This window comes from Nomia melanderi, chromosome 8 (assembly GCF_051020985.1).
Source record: "Nomia melanderi isolate GNS246 chromosome 8, iyNomMela1, whole genome shotgun sequence".
NCBI classification, from domain to species: domain Eukaryota; kingdom Metazoa; phylum Arthropoda; class Insecta; order Hymenoptera; family Halictidae; genus Nomia; species Nomia melanderi.
In genome coordinates this window covers 12,829,896-12,855,361 of record NC_135006.1, presented here as the reverse complement: position 1 = coordinate 12,855,361, position 25,466 = coordinate 12,829,896, and the positions used below count along the sequence as shown (strand labels likewise).

Genomic DNA, 25,466 nt, shown 5'->3' with positions numbered 1-25,466 from the left:
TAAACTTGGTTCTTTTTGTGACTTGTTATGTTCTAATGTTGCGCTATGCGTGATCTGACTTCCTACTGCCCGAACCTCCCAGAATCGTCTTCACGTCCTCCAAAGACGTTCTGGTTGGTTTTCTGAGTGTAGAGGGTTGCGGAAGGGAGACAAAGTTCCCTCCCTTCTTGGGTCTTCCTAGTTGCTAATGTTACTAACTAATTCGTCCCGTTTGCAATCCTCGACCGTGGCAGGTAAAAAAGCAAGGAACTGATGTTGGTCGAGCTTTTACGTTGGTATCTCTTTGATTTGGTCTCCGCGGGACTTTTTATCTTGTGACCTTTTCCAGTTTGCTATTTTCTTCTGTGGCATTGTATTCTTCTTTGAATTCTCGATTGAGTTCTGTTAGTCGACAACTGTATCCTTCGACACTTCGAAAGACACTTCTTTTGTTATCAATGTCATTCTTACTCGTTTCTTTATATGTTACGAAAGTATTCGCTAGAATATGACGAGATATAAGGAAATACCAACTGCTCGAAATATAAACCAAGAAATGTACAAGCCCAAAACAGAAAAGCAAAAGCCCAGAACAGAAAATAAACGTTTAAAGGCGCGAAACAAGAAACCAAAAGCTTGGAAGCCGAAAATAAGAAATAGAGATATAGAGGAACAAAACGAGGAGCCAAAAGCGTAGAAGCCCAAAATAGAAAACAAAGATGTACAAGCCAAAAGCGAAAAAATAAGAGCGCAGAAGCTGAAAACAGAGGTTTAAACGCGCAAAACGAGGAAGAAGAGTGAAAACAGAAACGGAGAAATAAGAGAAAAGAAACGATCGCGAATAAATCATCAGAGTCGGTTACCAATCGACCCAGTTCCCGGACGCAAACAGGAAGCGGCATCCATTCGAGAGCTGCTCCTTCGGCCCGCCACGATAATAAATTGATAATCGCCGGGGAGAGCCGCGTCTCTCAATTAACCCGGGCCGGATGGCGCGCGCAATTTCATTACCGAATAAACTCCGTCGCACAAAGGGACACCACGCCACTTATTCGCGGCTCCGTCGACGCCGCGCACCGACGTGCACGTCGGGGACGCCAATTAGCCGGCGATTCGATCATACGCGGGCCGTGCTCGATTCACGTCCGAGAATCGTGTCCCGGCCAGGGACACCGATCGGTCGTCACTCGCCAACCGATTAACCCTTACATTAACATTATTCCTACCGCGACCAGTCAAATGTCTGTTTTTAAAATTTCGATTAGAATTTCCTATAGAACGTAATTGAATCGCCTTTACACTTAACGACTTTTTCTAAAATATATGTATAAAACATTCTTCAATATTCACACCTTTGTTGTTTATTTTCTGAGAAGAATTTGTAGTCTGTCTTACCTACCACGACCGGTCGTTTGACCGGTAGAACGATTTATATCTTTTTGTAATAGTATTCTCTCGAAGACTCAATTCCGATACTATAAAGTCGTTAAAAACGAAAGGTAATGCAGTTGCGGCATGATTTTAGCCAAAAAGTGCTTTACGGTACTTCCAAGCGTTTGCAGTTCTCGCTCGGCTATCGGCCTCGGTAAAATCAGTAAAATCTAAATGTCGGAGATGGCCTTTGCAGGTATTTTTCAATATCCTAGATTTAGCCGGGATAAATGCATGGATTTTATATAAAGAATCCACGGGAGAAGAGATTTCGAGGCAGGAATTTTTCTTTCAATTGCCAGAAGAACTTGCCATTGAATATCAGAAAGAACTAGAGTTGGGCAGAGAAAATCAAGCAACACCCGTCACAAATACAAGTACAGGTTCACGCGAACGGAAACCATGCCAAATAAGGTATTGCACAAACAATAAGACTAACGAAATCTGTCTAAAATGTAAAAAGTACGTGTGTGGGAAATGTACAATCGACAAACCTATTTGTAAAAAGTGCGGTGGAAATGAATAAAATGTAAATTATATACTTCTGAATAAAAGAAGCTATATTTGTATACTGTCAAATTGGCTGTTATCTTCATTCTATATTAAAAAATATAAGTTGTGCTAAATACCAGTCATTTGACCGGTCGCGGTAGGAATGAATGTCACTGCATTAGGTAGTATTACTAGTAATACAGAAAAGTTTTCAAATAATCATCGTTTAATTGAAGAAATTATAGTAATTCGATTTGGTTGAGATCACCGGTGATCCCCGTGGCATTCAACCATTGTTAACAGCCAGCTATTCAACCGTTTTCCAATTTTCTTCCGCTCGGTTTTTCCTACGTTCTCTCGAATACCCGATAAAATTTCACATAACCTAACTCTCTGCATTCGAAACGAACTGCGGTATTTCTCGGAGAGGTGTCTAGATGTGATTTGCATTATCGAATACTCTCACTTTCAATTGTTTGAAAGAAACAACTGAATCCTGCAGAGGTCCGTTTAACGCTTTGAATGCCGCACGGTTTTAAGCTGCGGAATGTGCGAAATGAAAGATAGAATATTAATATTAGAAGTACCGAAGGTGTGAAAAGACACCTTCGGAAATTTTATCTTGAAATTATTTTTCGATTTATTTCAAGTTATTTCGATTGTGAAATTGACTACAGGAAATGTTCAAAATTCAATGGAGGAAAACTGATTGAACGGAGGAAACAACATTTGAATATTTAGATATTTGGATGTTTGAAGGTTTGAATATTTGAAAATTTGAATATTTGAATGTTTGAATATTTGGACGTTTGGACGTTTCGATAGCTGAATGTTTGAAGGTTTGAATATTTGAAAATTCGAAATTTGAGTATTTGAATATTTGAATATTTGAATATTTGAATATTTGAATATTTGAAAATTTGAATATTTGGAAATTTGAATATTTGAATATTTGGAAATTTGAATATTTGAAAATTTGAATATTTGAATATTTGAATATTTGAATATTTGAATATTTGGATGTTTGGACGTTTGGATAGTTTAAAATTCCAAAAAGAGTCTTTTCACACTTTCGGTAGAGATAGCGCTAAGAAATAGTGTTACGTAGACATTTCGGTTGTTAACGAAAGAGTTGATGCATTGGGGTTGCTAATATAAGGGTGGATTGAAACGCGCCGAGAGCTTCGAAGGTTCAAATGTCGGTGCAAGGTGAACAGTCGTCCGTTTCTCCAGGTGGAAATTCGGCTTCACGATGATCGTGGCCGCGACGACGGGGATAGGATGACTGGAACATGTCGACGGTACTCCCGAGTACTCGAGACAAGTGTCACTCGCGTTAAGAGCGACGAAATTGCTGCTTCTCGTTCTCTTTTTCTTTTGCTCTCTCTTAGTTTCCTGTCTTTCTCTTTCTTTCTGCTTCTTCCCTTTCTTTACTCTTTCCTTCACTACCTCTTCCTCTAATTCTGTTTGTATTTCTCTTTTCCCCTACTCTTTCTCCATCGTTTTGCAATCGTAACAAAAATATCTGTCTATTTCCATAGGATCAGCAACAAACCATAATAAAGCTACAAACCTAGTCTTTAAAGTATCACACCTTTGGATGTTCCATTTTCATTAAAACCCTACAATCTTTTCACAATCTTTCCACAATTTTTCTATAATCTTTCTACAATCTTCCATTCTGCAACTGTTGCAACGAAAATATCTCTATTTTCCCAGAATCACCGCGACAAACCACAACAAATCTCCACAAACCTAGTCTGTAACGCATCACACGTTCGAATGTTCCATTGTCATTAAAACCCCACAATCTTTCCAGAACCTTTCTATAATCTTTCCATAATATTTGTATAATCTTTCTACAATCTTCCATTCCGCAACTGTTGCAACGAAAATATCTCTATTTTCCCAGAATCACCGCGACAAACCACAACAAATCTCCACAAACCTAGTCTGTAACGCATCACACGTTCGAATGTTCCATTGTCATTAAAACCCCACAATCTTTCCAGAACCTTTCTATAATCTTTCTACAATATTTCTATAATCTTTCTATAATCTTTCTACAATCTTCCATTCCGCAACTGTTGCAACGAAGATATCTCTATTTTCCCAGAATCACCGCGACAAACCACAACAAATCTCCACAAACCCAGTCTACAACGCATCGCGCGTTCGAATCTTCCATTCTCATTGAACAATCGTTCATCGATCTGTTCTCGTGTAATCATTGGAATGAGAAAACTCGTGGTTGCCCACAGGCTGAGCAACGCGACGCAGCCGGCCATGCTGGTCTCCCCTAGCCTGGCCACAGTGATGATCCTCGACGACGATCACAGCGGCGTGTTCGGGTTCCCCGAGAGGGACGTCGAGCTGGTGGAGAGCGTCGGCCAGTTCCCGTTGCGGGTTGTGAGGTACAGCGGCGCCAGGGGACGCGTCGTCGTCCCTTATCGCACCGTCGAGGGAACCGCCAAGCCTGGCAGACAGTACCTGCACACCGAGGGATCGCTCACCTTCGAGGACAACCAGACCGAGTAAGTTTTCTCTCTTTTCTTTCCCACAGGGGAAACCTCTCTCGTTGTCCGAACCAACCGAGCAACTTGGTTTTCAATTTTTAATACTGACTCTGCTGCGTTCATTACGAAATGATCAGGTTGCCAGCATTTTTGTTCGTTAGGTTTATTTAGCGACTATAGTAAAGTAACTCAAGAATATATTGAAAAATAAATGTTGTACGAAATCTTCTTCAACTGTATAACTAGTAGTGAGAAAATAATATTATAGTAATATTATAATACTGTAATGATTAAAGTAAAGTAACTATATTAAAAAGTAAATATTGTCGTATGAAATCTTCTTCAACTATATAATTAGTAATGAGAAAATAATTACAGTAATATTATAATACTGTAATAACTGTAGTAAAGTAACTATATTAAAAAATAAATATTGCCGTACTAAATCTTCTTCAACTATATAATTAGTAATGAGAAAATAATTACAGTAATATTATAATACTGTAATAACTGTAGTAAAGTAACTATATTAAAAAATAAATATTGCCGTACTAAATCTTCTTCAACTATATAATTAGTAATGAGAAAATAATTACAGTAATATTATAATACTGTAATAACTATAGTAAAGTAACTATATTAAAAAATAAATATTGTCGTATGAAATCTTCTCCAACCTGATCAGAGATGAAATTTTGTTTTAACCTGAAATATTATACTATCGTCGTACAATTGGAAACAATTTTTCAACTCAGCACCGAGCACAATTTCGAATGGCCAGCTATCGGTCAGTCTAAATCCAGCAGTGGATACGAATACACGTTCGAAACTCGAAGGGGAGGATTTTTCACGCAACGAAGACCGTCGGGTTTAACGGCGACCTTAATTGGTTTCTTAGCAGCTAACGCCGCTTCCTAAAGAGCTTTGGATTAGGTGATTCGGCCGGGGGCAGGTCGCCATAATTCTTCCCCCAGGGGAAAAAGCAAACGCTTCGCCGATTTTATTCGGCGGCTACGACCGGTTCGTCGGAAATTCTCTCGGCTCGACATTCAACTTTTGTCGCGCGGCATCGAGGCGGACTCGCGAACAAGTTTTCAAAGAAACGACACGACGAATCAGAAACTTTTCTGTGTTCTCTGGTTAATTATTAACTCGAAAGCTGTCCCGTCAGAACGATGGGTTTCAGTGTTCTTGTTTCATAATTATTAATATCTTAGAAGCGTTTAACATCTGAAGTGACTTCAAAGCTAAATAGAGGAAAAGAAAAAGAAATTGGAGAACTAAAGAAGAAAATACAAATACAGAATGGAAGAAATGTATTGTTGCAAGGTTTGTAAGAAGTATACATTCGCAGTCAAGATGAAAATTATATCTAAAACATAAATTGGCATATCTAATAGTCTTAACATGCGAATTACTGCGACATAAGATACTTAGAATCCGCCATTTTGTCGGTAGTTCCTAACACTACATCGAGCAGTAAAATTGATTATCCTGTATTTCCTTATAAAATGTATTAAAAATACATTTAATGTTCAATTTCCTTACATTCTATTTTGTATTTATATAAATCAATTTATTGAATAATTTCATTAAGATTTGAATCGTCCGCCTTTTCCATAATTGCAAAAGAAGTGACACGAAATGGGTCGTCTAGCGTTAAATGATATTAGAAATCTTTGCTTCGAGTCTGACACGATATTGTAAGGCAAGGGGTTAAAGGTGTTTTTTGTAAGCGAATTCACCGGTCAGCGAGGTGTTAAGGATAAAGTTATCCTATCGAGGGCAGTTATCGAAGTAATCATAGGACGAGGAGTTAATCGGATCGCCATGGCTGCGGCCAGCTCGAAACGTCCAGTCATTTCTGTGTTTCCAGAACGCGCGGGCCGCGGCTAATCTGATCGGGCAGCCTTGCAATTAGGCGATTCGAAATACGGCCAACCGAGATGCTTATCGAAGACGCGGTCGTCGCCTATTATTGCGCGCGACCGGATAACCTGTTCGACGAATGGGTGCTCAGCTCTCGATTGTTCTGTGCCCTCGACACGCGCCGCTACTGGGGAACCGGCGAACACGAGTTTCGGAGTGGATTATTTTACTCTTGGAGAGAGATGTATTTAGGCGTTGAGTTTGATGATATAGTTTGATTATTATAGTGGGTGGACGCTTTGGTTTGGGTTGATCATTTTGGATTGGAAATTTGAATGTTTGAATGATTGGAAATTTGGATGTTTGGACGTTTGAACGTTTGAATGTTTGGAAATTTGGACGTTTGGACGTTTGAACGTTTGGACGTTTCGACAGTTGAATGTTTGAAGGTTTGGAAATTTGAACATTTGAACATTTGAATATTTGGATGTTTGAATATTTGAATATTTTAATATTTGAATATTTGGATGTTTGAATATTTGAATATTTGAATATTTGAATATTTGAATATTTGAATATTTGAATATTTGAATATTTGGATGTTTGAATATTTGAATATTTGAATATTTGGATGTTTGAATATTTGAATATTTGAATATTTGAATATTTGAATATTTCGACGTTTGAATATTTGAATATTTGAATATTTGAATATTTGAATATTTGAATATTTGGACGTTTGGATAGTAGAACGCTTGCGTTTGAAAATTTGAATATTTGGGCGTTTGGACAGTTGAATGTTTGAAGGTTTGAACTTTTGAAAATTTAAAAATTTGAATATTTGAAGGTTTGGAAATTTGGAAATTTGGTAATTTGATAATTTGATAATTTGGTAATTTGGTAATTTGGTAATTTGGTAATTTGGTAATTTGATAATTTGGAAATTTGGAAATTTGAAGGTTTGGACATTCGGAAATTTAGAAATTTAGAAATTTAGAAATCTGGAAATTTGGACATTTGGACATCAGAACATCAGAATATCAGAACATCAGAACACTTGAACATTCGGAAATTTGAGAATTCAGAGCTTTACATTTTTCACGAACTACAAACAAAACAAAAGTTACTCCAGCAATCTCCATACAGAAATCTCTCCTAATCTTTACATTACACCCGCATTCCCAATAAAACACAAACAAACCGAACTGAACTAACACCGATATCCTCCAAAGAACCTCCGTAATCCCAAGATTCCATTTCAAAGTTCGATTCACTATAATGAATCTCGCCTGATCTTCATATTATATCCGCGTTCCCCATAAAACGCAAGCAAAACGAAGTCAAATAACGTCGACGTCCTCCAAAGAACCTCGTCTAATTAGAAGATTCCATTTCAAAGTCCGATTCCCGTTTTCCCAGCGAGACGGCGCGTTTATTCAGAACCGCTCGGTCCAGGCCGATCCATTAATTAATCATAGGGTGTGTACGAACGGAACGAGAAGCGTATAATCGGAATCAGATCGCGTAATCAGATCGACCGAATTCCCGACGCGGCGCGCGGCGAGAACGTTTGGTCGTTTCACTGTCAAAACCGTAGAACTTGCCACGGAGACGAGACAGAGCGACGAATATTTTTTTAACGCGTTCACAATCAACGTTTGTTTTACTAGCGAGCTGCACAATATTTTATCGAATGCAACAAATCGTAGAAAATGCGAATACCAGAATATGTATAGAAGCTAATAGATTCGAGAACCATTTGATTTGATGTATAGATTGGATAGCTAATAGATTTAACTGATGGATTCAAGAATCATTTGATTTTTATATAGATTGGATAGCTAATAGATTTAGATAGATTTCAGAATCATTTGATTCTTATATAGATTAGATAATTAATAGATTTAGATTGATTCAACAAGCATTTGATTTGATGTATAGATTGGATAGCTAATAGATTTAGATAGATTTCAGAATCATTTGATTCGATGTATAGATTGGATAGCTAATAGATTTAACTGATGGATTCAAGAATCATTTGATTTTTATATAGATTGGATGGCTAGTAGATTTAGATTGATTCAACAAGCATTTGATTTCATGTATAGATTGGATAGCTAATAGATTTAGATAGATTTAAGAATCATTTGATTCTCATATAGATTAGATAATTAATAGATTTAGATTGATTCAACAAGCATTTGATTTGACGTATAGATTGGATAGCCGATAGGTTTACAAAGATTTAACAATCTGATCCTAAATATACAAACCGTGATCTATTTCTGGAAATTTAAATAGCTTCGAAGCTCCATTAAAGGAACTAATTGTTGAGTGACATTTCAAACGTCAAATTTAACTCTCTGTCTCTCATTATTCCACCACGTATGCATTTACATTATATTGTAACATTCTCACTCCATAAATTCTTAATTTCCCACTGTTACCTGTTAATGTCGAGTATGCGTCAATGAATAATTTCATTCAATAACAACATTAACGTCCAAATGTTGCGAAACAGCTGTTCATTCCGAAAAGAAGAGCCTCGTGTGAATTCAACGCTAGGTTTACGGGCATTTATTCTACAGTTTATTTTATTATTCCCGGGGAAGTTGATATTCGTTCATTTAGATTTCGGAAATTGTAGATGTAGAAATATACAATCCGGATTCATATTCGTGTAATTCGATCAACGAAAACCGATTGAAACATTCACCGAATAATGTTTATAAAATTCAATCTGCGTCGAATCGACGCGTTCCGTGAACCTAGTGTTGAACAAGAATTCGCACTATCCTCATCCTACCGGAAGTTCTTTGATTTCGCCGCGGGAACGGCGGAATGTATGTAAATCACCGCGAAAAACCGTCGACTCGAATATTGCCCGTTGCCCGCGGCGCGGATTAATGGAATTTAAATAGGGCGCGTCGCGTTCGATCGCGATAGATAAACGTTGCATAATTCCGACGAGCCCGGGGCGTGTGTAAACGGGCAATCGGCCGTTATCGCGACGCGATCGATGATTATCAATCTCGGCATGGTGTCTAACAATTAGACCGTGAAACGATGCTCGATGCTCGCGCGCGGAAATCGCGGACGAGCACGCGACACGGTCCGGATGACGTATCGGGGATCATCACGCGATCTTCGGTTAGTGCCGATTTATCTTTCGAGAGTATCTTGATCGTTCTTTGATTCTCTTTTGATTACTTCTTGATTGCTTTCGAATTATTCTTCCATTCTATGTTCGTCGATTATTCTTTGATTATCTTTCTCGTGATTTCGAGACGGTTCCTCTGGTCTTTAGAAGATTCGGAAATATCGACGAATTCAATATTGCGAATGTTATAGTTATTGTCAAATTCCGTTGACCCTATCAGAGGAATTATCGATCAATTATTGAAAAACATCTTTGTCTTTCCAGCGCGAGGCGTTAACCTTTGCGCTCCGAATTTCTTTTGCAGTTTTTTCTCGGTAACTCTGTGTTATCGTAATGTTCGATTCGAAATGCATTTTGAAGAATCGTTAGTTTATAGGGAGCAGCGAAAACAATGCTTCTTACTAATAATACTGAAAATAACAGAATAATATAATGTGTTTATGCACCAATATATTGAAAGAAAATAGCTTTCTCCCTCGATGCACCTGCGATTTCTCGTCAACTCAATGTCAGGAAATGTCATCTGCATCTGATTAGAAAATATGGAGTACTTCCAGTGAAAAACTTCTGGAATGCAGAGGGTTAATAGAACAATTTCGGTTGTATGGAAGTTTGACGAGCGACAACGTTCTCGCCTCGCGTCTGATCAAAGCCGATCTATACTCCTTTCCCATGTCAGATCGAAACCAGTGCACACAATGAAAATTCTCCATTTATTCAACTCTTTGCGGACGAACGTCGACATTCGGCGAGACGAAATGTTCATATTTGGAAAAGTAGGTCGCAAACAAATGATTCAATTACTCAACTTTCTTTCTATTATTTAACACTGTTCCTACCGACACTCCAAGTATACCTATTCTTACCGCGACTAGACAAATGACTGCTCTTTAGCACAACTTATATTTTTTAATATAGAATGATGATAATGGCCAATTTGACAGTATACAAATATAGTTTCTTTTATTCAGAAGTATATAATTTACATTTTATTCGTTTCCACCGCATTTTTTACAAATAGGTTTGCCGATTGTACATTTCCCACACACGTACTTTTTACATTTTAGACAGATTTCGTTAGTCTTATTGTTTGTGCAATACCTTATTTGGCATGGTTTCCGTTCGCGTGAACCTGTACTTGTATTTGTGACGGGTGTTGCTTGATTTTCTTTGCCCAACTCTAGTTCTTTTTGATATTCAATGGCAAGTTCTTCTGGCAATTGAAATAAAAATTCCTGCCTCGAAATCTCTTCTCCCGTGGATTCTTTATATAAAATCCATGCATTTATCCCGGCTAAATCTAGGATATTGAAAAATACGTGCAAAGGCCATCTCCGACATTTAGATTTTACTGATTTTACCGACGCCGATAGCCGAGCGAGATCTGTAAACGCTTGGAAGTACCGTAAAGCACTTTTTGGCTAAAACCATGCCGCAACTGCATTACCTTTCGTTCTTAACGACTTTATAGTTTCGGAATTGAGTCTTTGGGAGAATACTATTACAAAAAGATGTAAATCGTTCTACCGGTCAAACGACCGGTCGTGGTAGGTAAGACAGACTACAAATTCTTCTCAGAAAATCAACAAAAAAAGGAGTGAATATTGAAGAATGTTTTATACATATATTTTAAAAAAAGTTGTGAAGTGTAAAGGCGATTCAATTACGTTGTCTATAGGAAATTCTAATCGAAATTTTAAAAACACACGTTTGACTAGTCGCGGTAGGAATAGTGTTAAGCAATCGATATATAATTTAACTTCATCTGCTGGAGCTTTCGTATATTTCGAAGAATCTTCCTCCACAAAGGGTTAATTTATATTTCAAAATTGTAACTGTTACAGCGGAAACAATATCGCAAGAATATTGTTCCGTGGACCACGGTTGAAACGATCTCGCGCCACGAATTCCTGGCGCGAAAGTCACGTGTCCCTCGAGAAAAGTTCGTTGCCCGTCGAACGAAGCGAGTATTTTCGAACGGGCGCGCCGCTTTCACTTTCCATGCCGACCTTCGATCGATCTCAGAAAGAATCAGATCAGACCTCGCGATTCACGATGTCGGAATAAACCGCGGATCGATCGGAGGCGGTTGTCGCGCGTGAAGAGAAAGGAAAATAACGTCCGCGAATAGACCCAAGGGTGGCGTCTCTGGGACGGAAACCGGGGAAAATAAAAAAAAAAGGCGGAGGGAAGGAAAAAAATAAACTAGTACGGTCTTACGTCGAGAAAAACACGTTGGGCGCGGTGCAATTACGAACGGGACACGTAACGAAGGTTTTCGGATTAGTTATATAATATATTTAATATTCTACCTGACAGTTATCAATATTCCTTTGATAATTTCTAGCCGAAGCTTCGTTAATTTCGAACTTCACTTGGATGTAAATTGCGTCGACGAAAAATTACATCGAAAAATTACACAATCGAGGGCGCTAATCTTTCGGATGATATGTATCACCCGAATGCTTGTTATAATAATCTAAATGCAGGCACATCGGGTACAATAAGATAACGATAGACATCAATGTTATTTGTTGCATGTAAATCGAATGATTCGTAAATATGGAGTAACTGGAAGACGATTCCCAGATCGTTGATCGAAGAAATAATAAATCAATTGTAAACGCTATAAGCACTCCATTTTCGACCTAGCTTCCGAATTTCCGCAACGAATCGATGATTTCTCCGTTCTCGCAGATCATCGATAGCAAGATCTACCGCGCGATCTCGGCCGAGAAGAAAATCGCAAGGTCTAACCCGCGGAATCACGCGAGGAAATCTCGAGCGTCGCCTGCGCCGTTCCATTATCGATGAAACAATTAACGTCTCCGGTCTCGTGGATCGAGACATTTCTTTTCCCTTTTTTTTTCATCCGTCAACCGGACCCCCGGCTAACGAAATTACGATCCCGCTCGGCGATAAATAAATGGAAAAACGACGAAACGCGGGCGACAGCGAAACAGCGAAGAGACCGAACAAAATAAAAAAAACACACACACACACGCGCGCGCAGGAAACAAAACGAGACAAAAAATGGGGGGGAAAAAGGAATAAAAACAAACGTCGTTGACGAGAGGCCGACGACAGGTATTTTTAATTAAATTTAATACGGACGTTCTTCCGCCATTGCGCTTTGTTTATCGAAAATTCGTGATTGCGCGACAGTGAATCGCGTTCGTTGGTCGGGTTTTGAAATATTTCTTCAGGAAACGCGTGTCAACGATTTTATTAGGGAATATCGAGTAGGGAAATGTCAGCGCTAACCATGCCATCACATTTCCTACGATGATTAGTCAAATACGAAACAGAGATGCACAAATTAGATGATGAATGTTTCTTAGTGGAAGCAGAAACAGAAGGAAGACATAGAAAACCCAATTGATCGTTCAATATAAGAATCATAGTGCTAATCAGAGGTTTGTAATAACATTTTGCAAACATTTATCACGAACATAGTCGATAGACCCCGGTTTTCATGGAAATTCGAAATGTTAAGGCTGTAATTAGAGAAGTAAGATTGCAATGGTCAAACATTTGTCGACTTCGGCCATGATGTCGGCGTTTGAGGCCATGCGCGGAATCATAGTGCTAATCAGAGGTTTGTAATAACATTTTGCAAACATTTATCACGAACATAGTCGATAGACCCTGGTTTTCATGGAAATTCGAAATTTCAAGGCTGTAATTAGAAAAATAAGATTGCAATGGTTAAACATTTATCGATTTTAAGGCCATGCGCGGAATCATAGTGCTAATCAGAGGTTTGTAATAACATTTTGCAAACATTCATCACGAACATAATCGATAGACCCCGGTTTTCATGGAAATTCGAAATGTCAAGGCTGTAATTAGAGAAATAAGATTGCAATAGTCAAACATTTGTCGACTTTTGGCCATGATTTCGGCGTTTTAGGCCGTGTAGAACAACGGAATGCTGGGAAACGCGACGGAATCGAGGGCAGTGGACAACGATAATGGCTTTCGCGTTCGTGAGATCGCAGCGCCTGTGTGGTCTTAACTTTACGGCTCCATTAACCGAGCTTCTCCGGTAGCTCTCGATCGACGGCCAGCTTCTTCCGTTCGGCTCCTGTCACGTCCACGAAAATGCACGCCTCGCGAGTCCACGGACGAATGGCACGGAAGTGGATTTGGCGTTTATCGGTCGGTCTTGCTCCCTGCAGCTCTCCATCCCCTGGAAAACGAGTCTCGATGAATAAAAACGTTGCTCGGTCACGGGTCATTGGGTTCTCGATGGGAACAAGCCGGTTAACCCTTTGGCGCACTGTTTCCTTTGCTGTTCGCCGGGTGATGTATTCCTTTTATCGTTGAGAATTTAGGAAACACGATGGGATTTTGTGTTTGTGGATGGTGTAACTAAATAAGTGTGCATTTTATAGAAGGAAACCGGTTTGACACGTTACTTGTCATTGAAACTTTGTTTGAACAATGGTAAAGTTCTTTGGGGAATGGTTTCTAAATATTATAATTTTAATTTTATGGTTTTATTATATTTAATTTTATAATTCTATCATATTTGATTTTATAATTTTATTATATTTAATTTCATAATTCATTATATGCGTTGCAACAACAGAAACTTTTAAAAGTAGCCATGTATTTACTTAAATTAGTTTCAATTCATTTTGTGGATAAAATTAGTAAAAGGCACTTATAATTCAGTCGAATTAACACAAATAATTTTTTACGATCCTTTACACGAGTGGTTTGTTGTGCAAAGCGCGTGAATTCCCTTTTTGCAAATAGAGCGAATTAATTTCGAACGATAAAAAGGAGCGACAGCGGTCCTCAGGGGTCAAACGGTTAAGAAGCATCGTCGCACCGGACGTGGAAACATCGAGGAATTTCACGGGACCGCGAGCTGCAACGCACGAAACGCGAGACGCGCCCCGTAATTCCGTAAGTTATGACATTTCACGGAAGATCATGCGCATCTGGTGTAACTTATACGAGCGGGGAGCCCGCCGTCGCTTCAATTCGCGTATTCGCGGAAAATTATACCAGCCAGATTCACGGGGCCTCTGGAATGTTGTATTATCCTAGCGCGCCGCGCCCGCTCTGCTATTTCCACGTTGACATTCCGCGAGAGGAAGCGGCGATGAAACGGAAACACGTCGTTTCTATCACGCGAAACGGAATTTTCGTTGATCCGCGATGAATCGTTCCCAGTGCCTGGCAACGGTTAACGCGTGATATGCTTCGCGGATAAAATGGCCGGCGAAATTTCGAAAATGCCGTGTTTCCTTTGATTCTTTTAAAGATTTTTGCATTTCCGCTTGTGTAATAGTGATGTGAATTCACGTTGGACGGTTCCGAATTGAGTGCAAAATGAAATTTAACCTTTTGCGGGCCCGTGTAACTTTGAAGTTACGTATTGGTATATTGGCGTCTTGTTGATTTCTTTCATTTTGCAGACAGTGATGGGTAAAATGGAGTAAATAAAACTAGGTAAATAAAACAAAGTAAATAAAATGAATAAAATGAAGTAAATAAAACAAAGTAAATAAAATGAATAAAATGAAGTAAATAAAATAGAGTAAATAAAATGAATAAAATGAAGTAAATAAAATGAATAAAAAGAAGTAAATAAAATGACGAATAAAATGAATAAAATGAAGTAACAGACTTCTAAACGCTCAGGCGTGAAAGTTTATCATTGTAGCTTGAAAGTTGCAAAATATATTCGTTCGATGAAATTATCGAAACTATTGAATACATTGTTAATTCATATCGATATGCGGATATCTGATTATGCTGTACTGCATCGATATCGTTATAATCATGAACAAAAATTCGGCCCATAGAGGGTTGACACGAGCTCGTACAATAGTGTATATTCGCGTCGACCATATCGAAATGAAATTCAAATCGCAACAGAACGCAAGATACTTCCTCCGATATCAATATTATCTCGTTATCTCCCGTGATCCAGTTCCCGTCGTACCACGCGCGCTCGGAACTATTCGACAGATACGATCTCCAATAATCTTCGAACTCTCGGACGGTTACACTTTCATTCCGATATCTTCATTACTTTCCACGGCGATCCTCGCGATTGCAATATCTTGATACGACGTAACATTCCGAGCGGAATGCCGAAGACGGTGAATTCGCGAGCGCGACATCGCGCGAAATAAGAATTAATGAAATATTGAAAATCCAGTGCTCGTTATATTAACCAGTCAACTGTGGCGTTTACTTGGAAAAATCTCTCGTTCTGCGCGCAGTAAAATCGAAGAATGTAGCGTGTACTCGTCGAACGCGGGACGAACGCGCGTAGAGTATATTTTAATGAGAGATCACAGCGAAGCAAAGAAGAATTACATGTTTATGTGAAAATATAAAATTAGTGTCGTGTCAAGCTTTACTACGACGCGTATATTCGTCGAACACAGTTAACTGGTTAAGGAACTCCTTCTGTCGTAATTATATCCTCTTTGAAACTTGCACTCGATAATTCGCATAACGACGAGAATTCCAAAGCAAATGTTACAAATCTGAACGTTGCTTCCTTCATCCGAGTACAAATCAACCCTTTCTATAAATCGTGTCAGACTCGATAGAAATTTTCAATCGAATCTGACAAATTTAGCTGTTATTCGTTCATTTTTATTACGAATCAAATGTTACCTCTCTATCATCAATATCTAACCTTTAATATCTAACGTTAACTCTCCAAGTGCTGTAATTAACACGCATGCCGCGGGGGTGACCTCAACCAAATCGAACTACTACAATTTCTTCAATCAAACGATGATTATTTAAAAACTTTTCTGTATTACTAGTAGTACTACCCAACGCTAAGATGAATCTGCAATAATAATAACGCATTTCACATAATTTGATATTAGATTATTTTCACAATGAAACGTTCGGAAAAAATTCCTAGTTTTGTACATTTTTCTCAATACAAACATGCGGCACTGAACGTGTTAAATCCTGTTCTCCCTAATAAACTATCAACGACGAGCTCAGTCGCGGAAGGATTCACAAGGCGAGGGGTTGAAGGTCGTCGCAAAGTAAATCCGAAAAACTCGGCGACCGTTTTCCGATTCCCGTTTCCGCCGTGACAATGGTGACACGCGAAAGAAAGGTAGGAAAGAACGGTCGGAAAAAGTGGGGGAGAGGGAAGAAAGAAAGAAAGAAAGCAGCGAGCTCGTAAATGGGCCAATAGGGGGAGGGAAGCCAGCTGAATGCGTTGTGTTGCAGCCCCGCTGCCCCTTGCCCGCGTCCCGCGAGCAACCCCGTTCGCTCCTCGAGCGCTAAACACCCTCGTATCTTCTCGCCCTTCTTCGCCCCTATGTAAACTTCAAAACAGCCGAACAACGTGCACCTCTCTGTTCGTTTTCGAACATTTGGGGGAGGACGCGGTGTACCGTTGCCCCGGGCAACCGGATGCAATCCCTTCTCGCTCGATCTGGTTCGTCCTCCGAGGATCGGGCGGATCGGTTTCAGCTGCGTTTCCGTCTCGGGAAGATGGGAAATGAAATAAAGTTGGCTCCAAGGTTATTCGGAACCTTGGATGTGGAGAGATTCGTTCGATGTTTTATAATTGCTCTTTCGATGAGTGGTTTGTAATGCTTGAGCGGTTGCGAGGTTGGAGGAGAAAGTAGGAATTCTGTATAGGGGATGAAGATTCAGGTGAAGTTTGATGATAATTATTGTTAGTATTGTTCACGTTGATTTATTAGAATTGCATTAGATGTATTTGTAGTCAATGTAGAATTCTTTACCTTTTTATTCGACTTGTCAATGGCTTGGCTAATGTTGTTATTTTTCGATTATTCATTTGCGAGAGGTGACTCTCAGGCATCATTTGTTTTGATATATATATATATAATTAGAAAGTCTTACAATATTAAGCTTCGTGTAATAAATATATGGAATATTGAAATAATTACTTTGTTTCTTGACTTATGTATGTTCTATAAGTTCGTTTCTAATGAAAGATTTCCGAGTGCAAAGGGTTAATTGTGATAATGGTTTGACAATGTTTGAACAACAATTTAATTTATGTCTACGTGTGCCTATTATGAAACGTCAGAATTGATAAGGAACAAACATATAGTTTCTATCCGAAGGAATCGATTAAGATCGTTGCTTATTGAATTTTTCTTTAAAACCTTGGTTAATATTCTCAGAATTAATTGTCAACGAATTTGATGAAAATATCGTTGAAAATGAATCGACAGAAGGTATAGTCGCGGAAAAATGTTAAAAAATGATACACAGTTTCAATCCGAAGAAGCCAAATAAGATCATTGCTTATTGAATTTTTCTTTAATACCTTGGTTAATATTCTCAGAATTAATTGTCAACGAATTTGGTGAAAATATCGTTGAAGATGAATCGACAGAAGGTATAGTCGCGGAAAAATGTTAAAAAATGATATACAGTTTCAATCCAAAGAAACCAAATAAGATCATTACTTATTGAATTTTTCTTTAAAACCTTGGTTAATATTTTCAGAATTAATTGTCAACGAATTTGGTGAAAATATCGTTGAAGATGAATTGACAGAAGGTATAGTCGCGAAAAAATGGTTGCGCCGTTGGCCTCGTAGTCTTCCTAGCAACCCGGTGCTACGCATCGGGTTGCACACGCGCGACCGGCTGAAACTTTGATCCCTTTAGTTGTCATTCGATTTTCGAGCGTCACCGTGGAAGAAAACACGAACGAAAACCAGCCGGCAGTCGGCTTCGCGCAGCTTATCGATTCGAATATTTGTCTGGGACGTGTGGCGTGCGGCGTGTTCCGATAGAAACGGGGAAACAAGAAATTTCACGCTGGATTCGGGAACTGGAAACATTGTTCTGTTAACAGTAGAACTACCAGATGGCTCAAAATGATGAATACCTCTTCGAAGAATCATTAAAGAAGCTGACTAAGTAATACCTAAGCTGAAATTTGAACCGATTCAAACCTTAACACGTTCCATACTTTCGTTTTCATTGCGATGCAAAATGATATGAATGCTGTGACATCGAAATTAATAGGTCACATTGTTATTAATTTCATTCTATAGCCTTAATTTTTGGAATTATTATGCACTTTAACCCTCGGAGTACGGCATTCGCATTTTTTTCTATTTTTACGGATCATTAAGATTTGTACTGTCCGCGAACGTGTTACTAAATTCACGTAGGTTTTGTAATGAAATTCTCAATAGTCAGTTTAAGGGGTTGGTTGTGTTAATGATGATTCTGTGCATGGTAGAAAAGAATGTCATGCTTCTATATCGTACCATCGCATTTATATTTTCATGTCTCAATACTTTCTACTCTTTCCTATGTTTCTATTTCCACGTGTTAATATTTTATATTCCTATTTCTTCCGATATTTATATTTCCACTTCTCAATATTTTATATTCCTACTTCTTTGTATATGATCATTTTCACTTCTCAATATTTTCTCTTTGCATTTACAATATCTCTATTTTTTTCTATGTTTCTATTTCCACTTCTCAATATTCTCTATTCCTATTCCTTTCTATATTTCCATTTCCTCTCAACATTTTCTCTTTCTATTTATAAGATTTATCCATTTCCCAATAGCTTCTATTTATATTTCTAATACTTCCATATCTCAATATTTTCTCTTTCTACTTATAAAATTTATATTTCCATTTCCCAATAGCTTCTATTTATATTTCTAATACTTCCATATCTCAATATTTTCTCTTTCTATTTATAATATCTCTATTTACATTGTCTAATATCTTCTATTTACATTCCTAATATTTCCATTCCCATTTCTCAATATTCCTATTCCCATTTTTTCCCATTTCCTACGTCCACTTGTCAATAACGTCAAAATACACAAAATGGAAGAAATTTAAATCATCTGACTGAATTGGATTATTATCATTGCACGTTCATCAAACTGAATTTCACCGCGATGGATGGCATTATTTATAACATAGAAATGTTACAAATAACACAAAACAATAACGAAAAACCTTTTGCAAATTCGGCTGAATTAAACACCGAACGCTTAAATCATAGAGAATAAGGAAACTATGTAATGATATCTTGCTGTTCGAGTAGTTAAATCATTTGTTTACAATTAGGTATTCCAAACATGGAAGTTCGATCTCAGCAAAACGCCGACATTCGTCCGCAAAGGGTTAATATCTTCTACTTCCGCTCCACTAAAAGATGATCAACGTTAATCGATCCAAAGGAGAAAACCCTTTCTTCTCGAATGTCTTCGAAACTCCTAGCTCGCGAACGAACATCGATACTCTACCGCGCAAAGGGATTCCGGAATCGATACAGGATCCTCGAGAAGAGACAATTCCAGCGCGAACGCGGCGATCCACGCGCAACGAACCGCCCCGCGAGGAAGCTGCTTTGATGCGATCTAATGACGCCGGCGCTCATTAAAGGGCCGTCGGATCGGGAAAGTTCGCCGATGGTGCGGAAACTTCGCCCGGAAGCTGAAAGTGTTCGAGGTCGAAAGTTCGAGGTCGCGCCGCGGCGGAATTCTCGTTCGTCGCGAACTTTTACGCGAGAGGTTGCCCTTTTCTTCGGGCTGAGACGTGTCGAGGAACTCGTTCCACCCTTCCGGCCTTTAATTCCTGCAATTTACATGCAACGCGCAGTCAACTGAGCTGCCAGAGATGTCGGGCCTCTCGTTGACAGCTTCGCTAACGACAGTGATGGAGAGTTTGTACCATAGTTCCCGGCGAACTGCTTCGCGCAGGATGTTCTTATATTCTCGTTTCGCTCGAGGTGTGGCGCGATAGTGTTTTGCGAGGATTCAGAAATTCAATTTGTGTTTCTCTAGCTTTCTAATGGAGATCTATTTCATTGTTCTCAATTTTTCAATTTCTTAGTTTCTCAGTTTTCAGGTTTTCATGGTTTTTGATTTTTCTGTCTTGTGATGCTCCGCATTGCCATTTTCCATTTTCCTGTTTTGCAATTTTCATGTTTCCCAATTTTCGCGTCGCCGTTTCCTATTTCTCATTTTCCCGTTCTTCTAATTCGCATTTTCCTATTTCGTAGTTTTCATGTTTCCCTGTTTCCCAATTTTCGCGACGCCGTTTCCCATTTTCCTATTTTAATTTTCGTATTATCATACTTTCATATTTTTCTATTTTACACTCTCCATATTTTCATATTTTTCTGTTTTACACTTTCCATATTTTCATATCGTTCTGTTTTACACTTTCCATATTTTCCTATCGTCCTGTTTGAAAATTTTCGTATTTTCATACCGCCCCATTTCACAGTTTTCATATTTTCGTATCGCCCTACTTTACAATTTTCGCATTTTCATATCCTTCTGTCCCACAGTTTCCATACCTCCCATTTCCCTATTTTCCCACACTCCGATCTTCCTGTTCTCCCACGCCCGTATTTTCATATTCTCACACATTATACAGGTCCTCAACGAATGCTAATTCCAACCAAAATTCCAGCTCACCACTCTCACCATGCGTTGCAAGGGGCTCAAGGGAGCAACCGCTACGGAAACGACTATTACTATTATTGCCTTTTATTTAATTATAAGACGAATATTGTTTCCAGTAAGAGAGTTCAAAGTCATTCCGTTTATTTCTATGATAACGTTATTCGAGCGTGATAAATATGCGGGTGTTACTTGTTGCAGTATTGTAGGAGAAAGAGAATCTTATTTGAAACAGTATAATTATTTCATCACAGCTCACAATAAAACACTAACTAAGTTAAACAACGCACACACTATTTATATACTCAGATGCTCTTGTCTCACTCACACACTTTCTAGAACATTCTTTCATCACCATGCATTAACTTCACATGTATTTGAAATATCCTAGATTCTTAAAAAAAAGAACATTATTAACATATGGAGAAAATCAATATAATCTAGAATATTCCTACGCTTTGAACATTCATTCAAAACGCGTTCACACACACAGTCGCGTCATTCATCTATTGCACACACATTCATCACTCAAATACATCCATTGCCACAGTATTGTATTTAAGTTTTATTTTCGTTAGATCAAAGTGTAAATGTATATCGTATTCGCACCGAATACAAAAAGATTTATTTAAACGAAGAGATATGTACAAATAACGCATATTAGTTACTTTTAGTTTCTGATACAAAGTAACACTCGTTTTGTGTAACGATTAATTTTATGCTCATCATTTCTTATTTAATCGGACTAACGAGTTGTAACGAGTGATGCTTTTCATTTCTTAATTCTGAGATTAGCAAACAATGTTATTTTACCTCAACACTTTCAAGCCCAAGGAAATTGTTCCAATTGCTTCTTTTAACACTATTCCTACCGCGACCGGTCAAATGACTGGTCTTTAGCACAACTTATATTTTTTAATATAGAATGATGATAATAGCCAATTTGACAGTATACAAATATAGTTTCTTTTATTCAGAAGTATATAATTTACATTTTATTCGTTTCCACCGCACTTTTTACAAATAGGTTTGTCGATTGTACATTTCCCACACACGTACTTTTTACATTTTAGACAGATTTCGTTAGTCTTATTGTTTGTGCAATACCTTATTTGGCATGGTTTCCGTTCGCGTGAACCTGCACTTGTATTTGTGACGGGTGTTGCTTGATTTTCTCTGCCCAACTCTAGTTCTTTCTGATATTCAATGGCAAGTTCTTCTGGCAATTGAAAGAAAAATTCCTGCCTCGAAATCTCTTCTCCCGTGGATTCTTTATATAAAATCCATGCATTTATCCCGGCTAAATCTAGGATATTGAAAAATACCTGCAAAGGCCATCTCCGACATTTGGATTTTACCGATTTTACCGTGGCCGATAGGCGAGCGGGGACTGCAAACGCTTGGAAGTACCGTAAAGCAGTCCCTGAAAGGCACTTTTTGGCTAAAACCATGCCGCAACTGCATTACCTTTCGTTCTTAACGACTTTATAGTATCGGAATTGAGTCTTTGAGAGAATGCTATTACAAAAAGATACAAATTCTTCTCAGAAAATAAACAACAAAAAAGGAGTGAATATTGAAGAATGTTTTATACATATATTTTAGAAAAAGTCGCGAAGTGTAAAGGCGATTCAGTCATTCGACTGGTCGCGGTAGGAACAGTGTTAAGCAATCGATATATAATTTAACTTCATCTGCTGGAGCTTTCGTATATTTCGAAGAATCTTCGTCCATAAAGGGTTAATTTATATTTCAAAATCGTAACTGTTATAGCGGAAACAATATCGCAAGAATACTGTTCCGTGGATCACGTGGCTTCCCGAAAAAATGGTCGGACAAGTCGGTTTGCCAGCGCGAAATTTAAATATGTACACCGTCGCAATTTGCATAAGGAAACACGAAGTCTTCAGGAGTGCGCGTTGGCTTTCAAGATGACTCTTCTAAATATTACATCAACTCGTTCGGTAAGATATTTCCATTTTATCCGCGGAGTACGCGGTTTCTATTTTCCATTTCACATCTTCGCGGCGAGCGGAGTTTAGCTTCCGTCTCTTTTGACAACTCCTCGTCGTGCAGCTTCGTTACGGAACGCTCTCGCGAAATTTTCTGCCCTTTCGCTCGGAAAATTGTCCCGCGAATCGCTCAAGGGTTTTAACGGTTTCAACGGTTCTCCCCGGAGGCGAATGTTCGTGACAGTGATCCGAATAAATGATTGTCCAACGAGACACCGTCTGGGAACGGAACGGATACCGCGGAGTTTTTCAGTTCGAGTCTTGTGATATTTTTTCCCTCGTTGCCGTGATGAAGGATCATTTTCCTCGACTCAGCTATCGCGAATATTCGAAGATTTCTATGTTTCACGAGCGAGAGTTATATTGGAAGGAAATTTTCAAGTATGTTCTACCACAATCCAGGCTAAATAGTGTTTCCTTTATAAATGATATTTGAATAATAAATAGAAATTTTCATGTATGAATTCTATACACTTTGCTCAAACTTTTCCCTTCGTCGGGATACCGAATATTCCGTGAATTATATTTTACCCTTTACGCTAACAATCTATAAATATTTATAGATTAATTTTTATATTTATAGATAAATATTTATATAATCTTTAAATATTTAAATAATCGACAGCGGTTTCGAACCGAAATTTTATAAGAAATTAATGTTCACGCCATAACATCTTCAAATAAATAAACTTCATATCGTAACAGTAGAAATTTAGTGAAGTAATGTTTATGTTAAATAATGAAGTTATTATTTAAAACGTGTCTATATTATTATATCTATTAAAAGATAGGAAAACAAATTATTTCAGGAAGTCGTAGCAGCATAAAGATTGGAAACCGCTGCGAAAGCACGCGTTAATTAATAATTAATAATTTCATTTAGTTTCGTTGCCTTACAACAAAGCTATAAAACAATTCACTGAACGTTCCACGGACAAAACGAGCGGCATATCATCTCGGTGTTCAGAAATAAACGAAAATATCTCGCGAACGGCGAACTGGCTTCGTATATTTAATGAAAAATTCCCGTAAATTAAGTTGCGCGCGAATCCAGCCACGATCCAAGCTCCGGGACTTCATATTTATTTATCACCTTCGCTGTTCCGTTATGCTCCCCAGGCATTTATCATTTCGAGAAGGAAGCAAGAATAAAAATGCGCGACGCCGGGAAATTATGGCTCCGCGCTGTTTCTCTGCTTTTGTGTTCAACGTGTTAACACTAAAACTAGCAGTTCAATTGACTTTCGAAAATTTCGCTACAGAAACCTCCAAGAGTGCATCTGTTCAGACTCTAATTGATTTACAATTCAATTCGCCTAGCGCCAAATGAATTTCTTTAATAATTTCTCGGAGAAACATTTGTTATCCAGGTTGTTTTGTAATCAGCAACTGCAACTAATTTTTATAGTATTTCTAGCAAAAATTAGAAATGCTATAACATTTCTTCGATCTCTTATTTTCCTTAGCACAAAATTTGGACGTGCGGAAAATCGAATAATTTTAGGGTAGTTTCTTTAAAACGTTCACACTGGAGCTGTAATTTCCAGTCTTTCCCATTTGGCGGCTGAATTCTCAAAATTGATAAAAGTATTTAAACGATCAATAAGTAAATTAATTCTCAACTATACGGCAATGTTTTCTAATTACCAAACCACTCGACGAGCCACATATTTCATGCTGCACACCGTCTAATGAGCCAACACTGTCTAACGTGATATCTTACTGTGAGCCACCGTGTTAAGATTCATTAAAATATTTAATATTATAACCGGTGCGATATTGGAATCTACAGAGTTCAAAGAGTTAACACGGGGGCCAGGTTTGGTGCTCTTGACCGACACCGTATGCGCTTCCTCTTGGCTGGCTAGCAGTCGCGATCTCGAAGAGTGCACGGTTCAACTTTACAGCCGCCGCGGGACGGTTTACTGCCGCCGTATAAATTGCACCCCCGTCGCTCGCCGTTTCCGCGGCAACAATTTACATTCGGGATTATGCTAATCCGAAGCTTGCGCTTTTAGGCTCGCGAAGACAAAAATGTTTTGGCGCCCTGTTGCGTTTTCGGGGTTGAATCTTGACGGGGTTGTATTGGGTTGTCACGTGACTGACGTGGATTCCGTCTAGTTTCCTTTTTATTCCACGAAATGAAGGTTTGTTTAATAGCTTGCTGTATAATGAGGAGTGAGACTCGTGATGTCTAGACTAATTTGATAGCAATTAATGTTATTACTCATGAATGCAAAATATTATTTTGATATTATTAATGTATCATCTTCAATTGAAATTTTCAGTTGAGGTAGAATGAGCAATTTTGTTGTGTTTCTTCGAAATTGTTGGGATATAGTTTTATTAATGTAAGGATATTATAATTTGATTAACATTGCTACTCTATATAGTTAATATAATTTTATCCTAACTTCTTTGGTGTTTCTATTAAAAAGGAATAATTGGTTCTTAGGGAAATGAGTAATGAAATTGATTGAAAAATACGCGAACTAAATTCTAAATCGATCGACATCTCAACAGACATAATATTGGAGTTACTATTGGAAAATTAGAAAATTCAATTGAATTACTCA

The 25,466-nt window shown here is 38.3% G+C and overlaps 1 protein-coding gene and 1 long non-coding RNA gene across 5 annotated transcripts in view; one reads left to right on the top strand and one right to left on the bottom strand.

Moving 5' to 3' along the window:
- The window catches only part of Calx (sodium/calcium exchanger 3), a 241,357-nt gene that overhangs the window by 5,900 nt on the left and 209,991 nt on the right, over positions 1 to 25,466 (top strand). For all 3 annotated transcript variants that reach the window (XM_076369801.1, XM_031977811.2, XM_031977812.2), the window contains exon 2: positions 4,164 to 4,436. In XM_076369801.1, coding sequence (XP_076225916.1) covers positions 4,164 to 4,436 — 273 coding nt within the window. The remainder of the gene's footprint in view (positions 1 to 4,163; positions 4,437 to 25,466) is intronic.
- Positions 6,960 to 25,466, bottom strand: part of LOC116427458 (uncharacterized) — a 267,123-nt gene continuing 248,616 nt past the window's right edge. For both annotated transcript variants that reach the window (XR_012999112.1, XR_004235071.2), the window contains one exon: positions 6,960 to 13,639. This is a non-coding gene — a long non-coding RNA (uncharacterized LOC116427458). The remainder of the gene's footprint in view (positions 13,640 to 25,466) is intronic.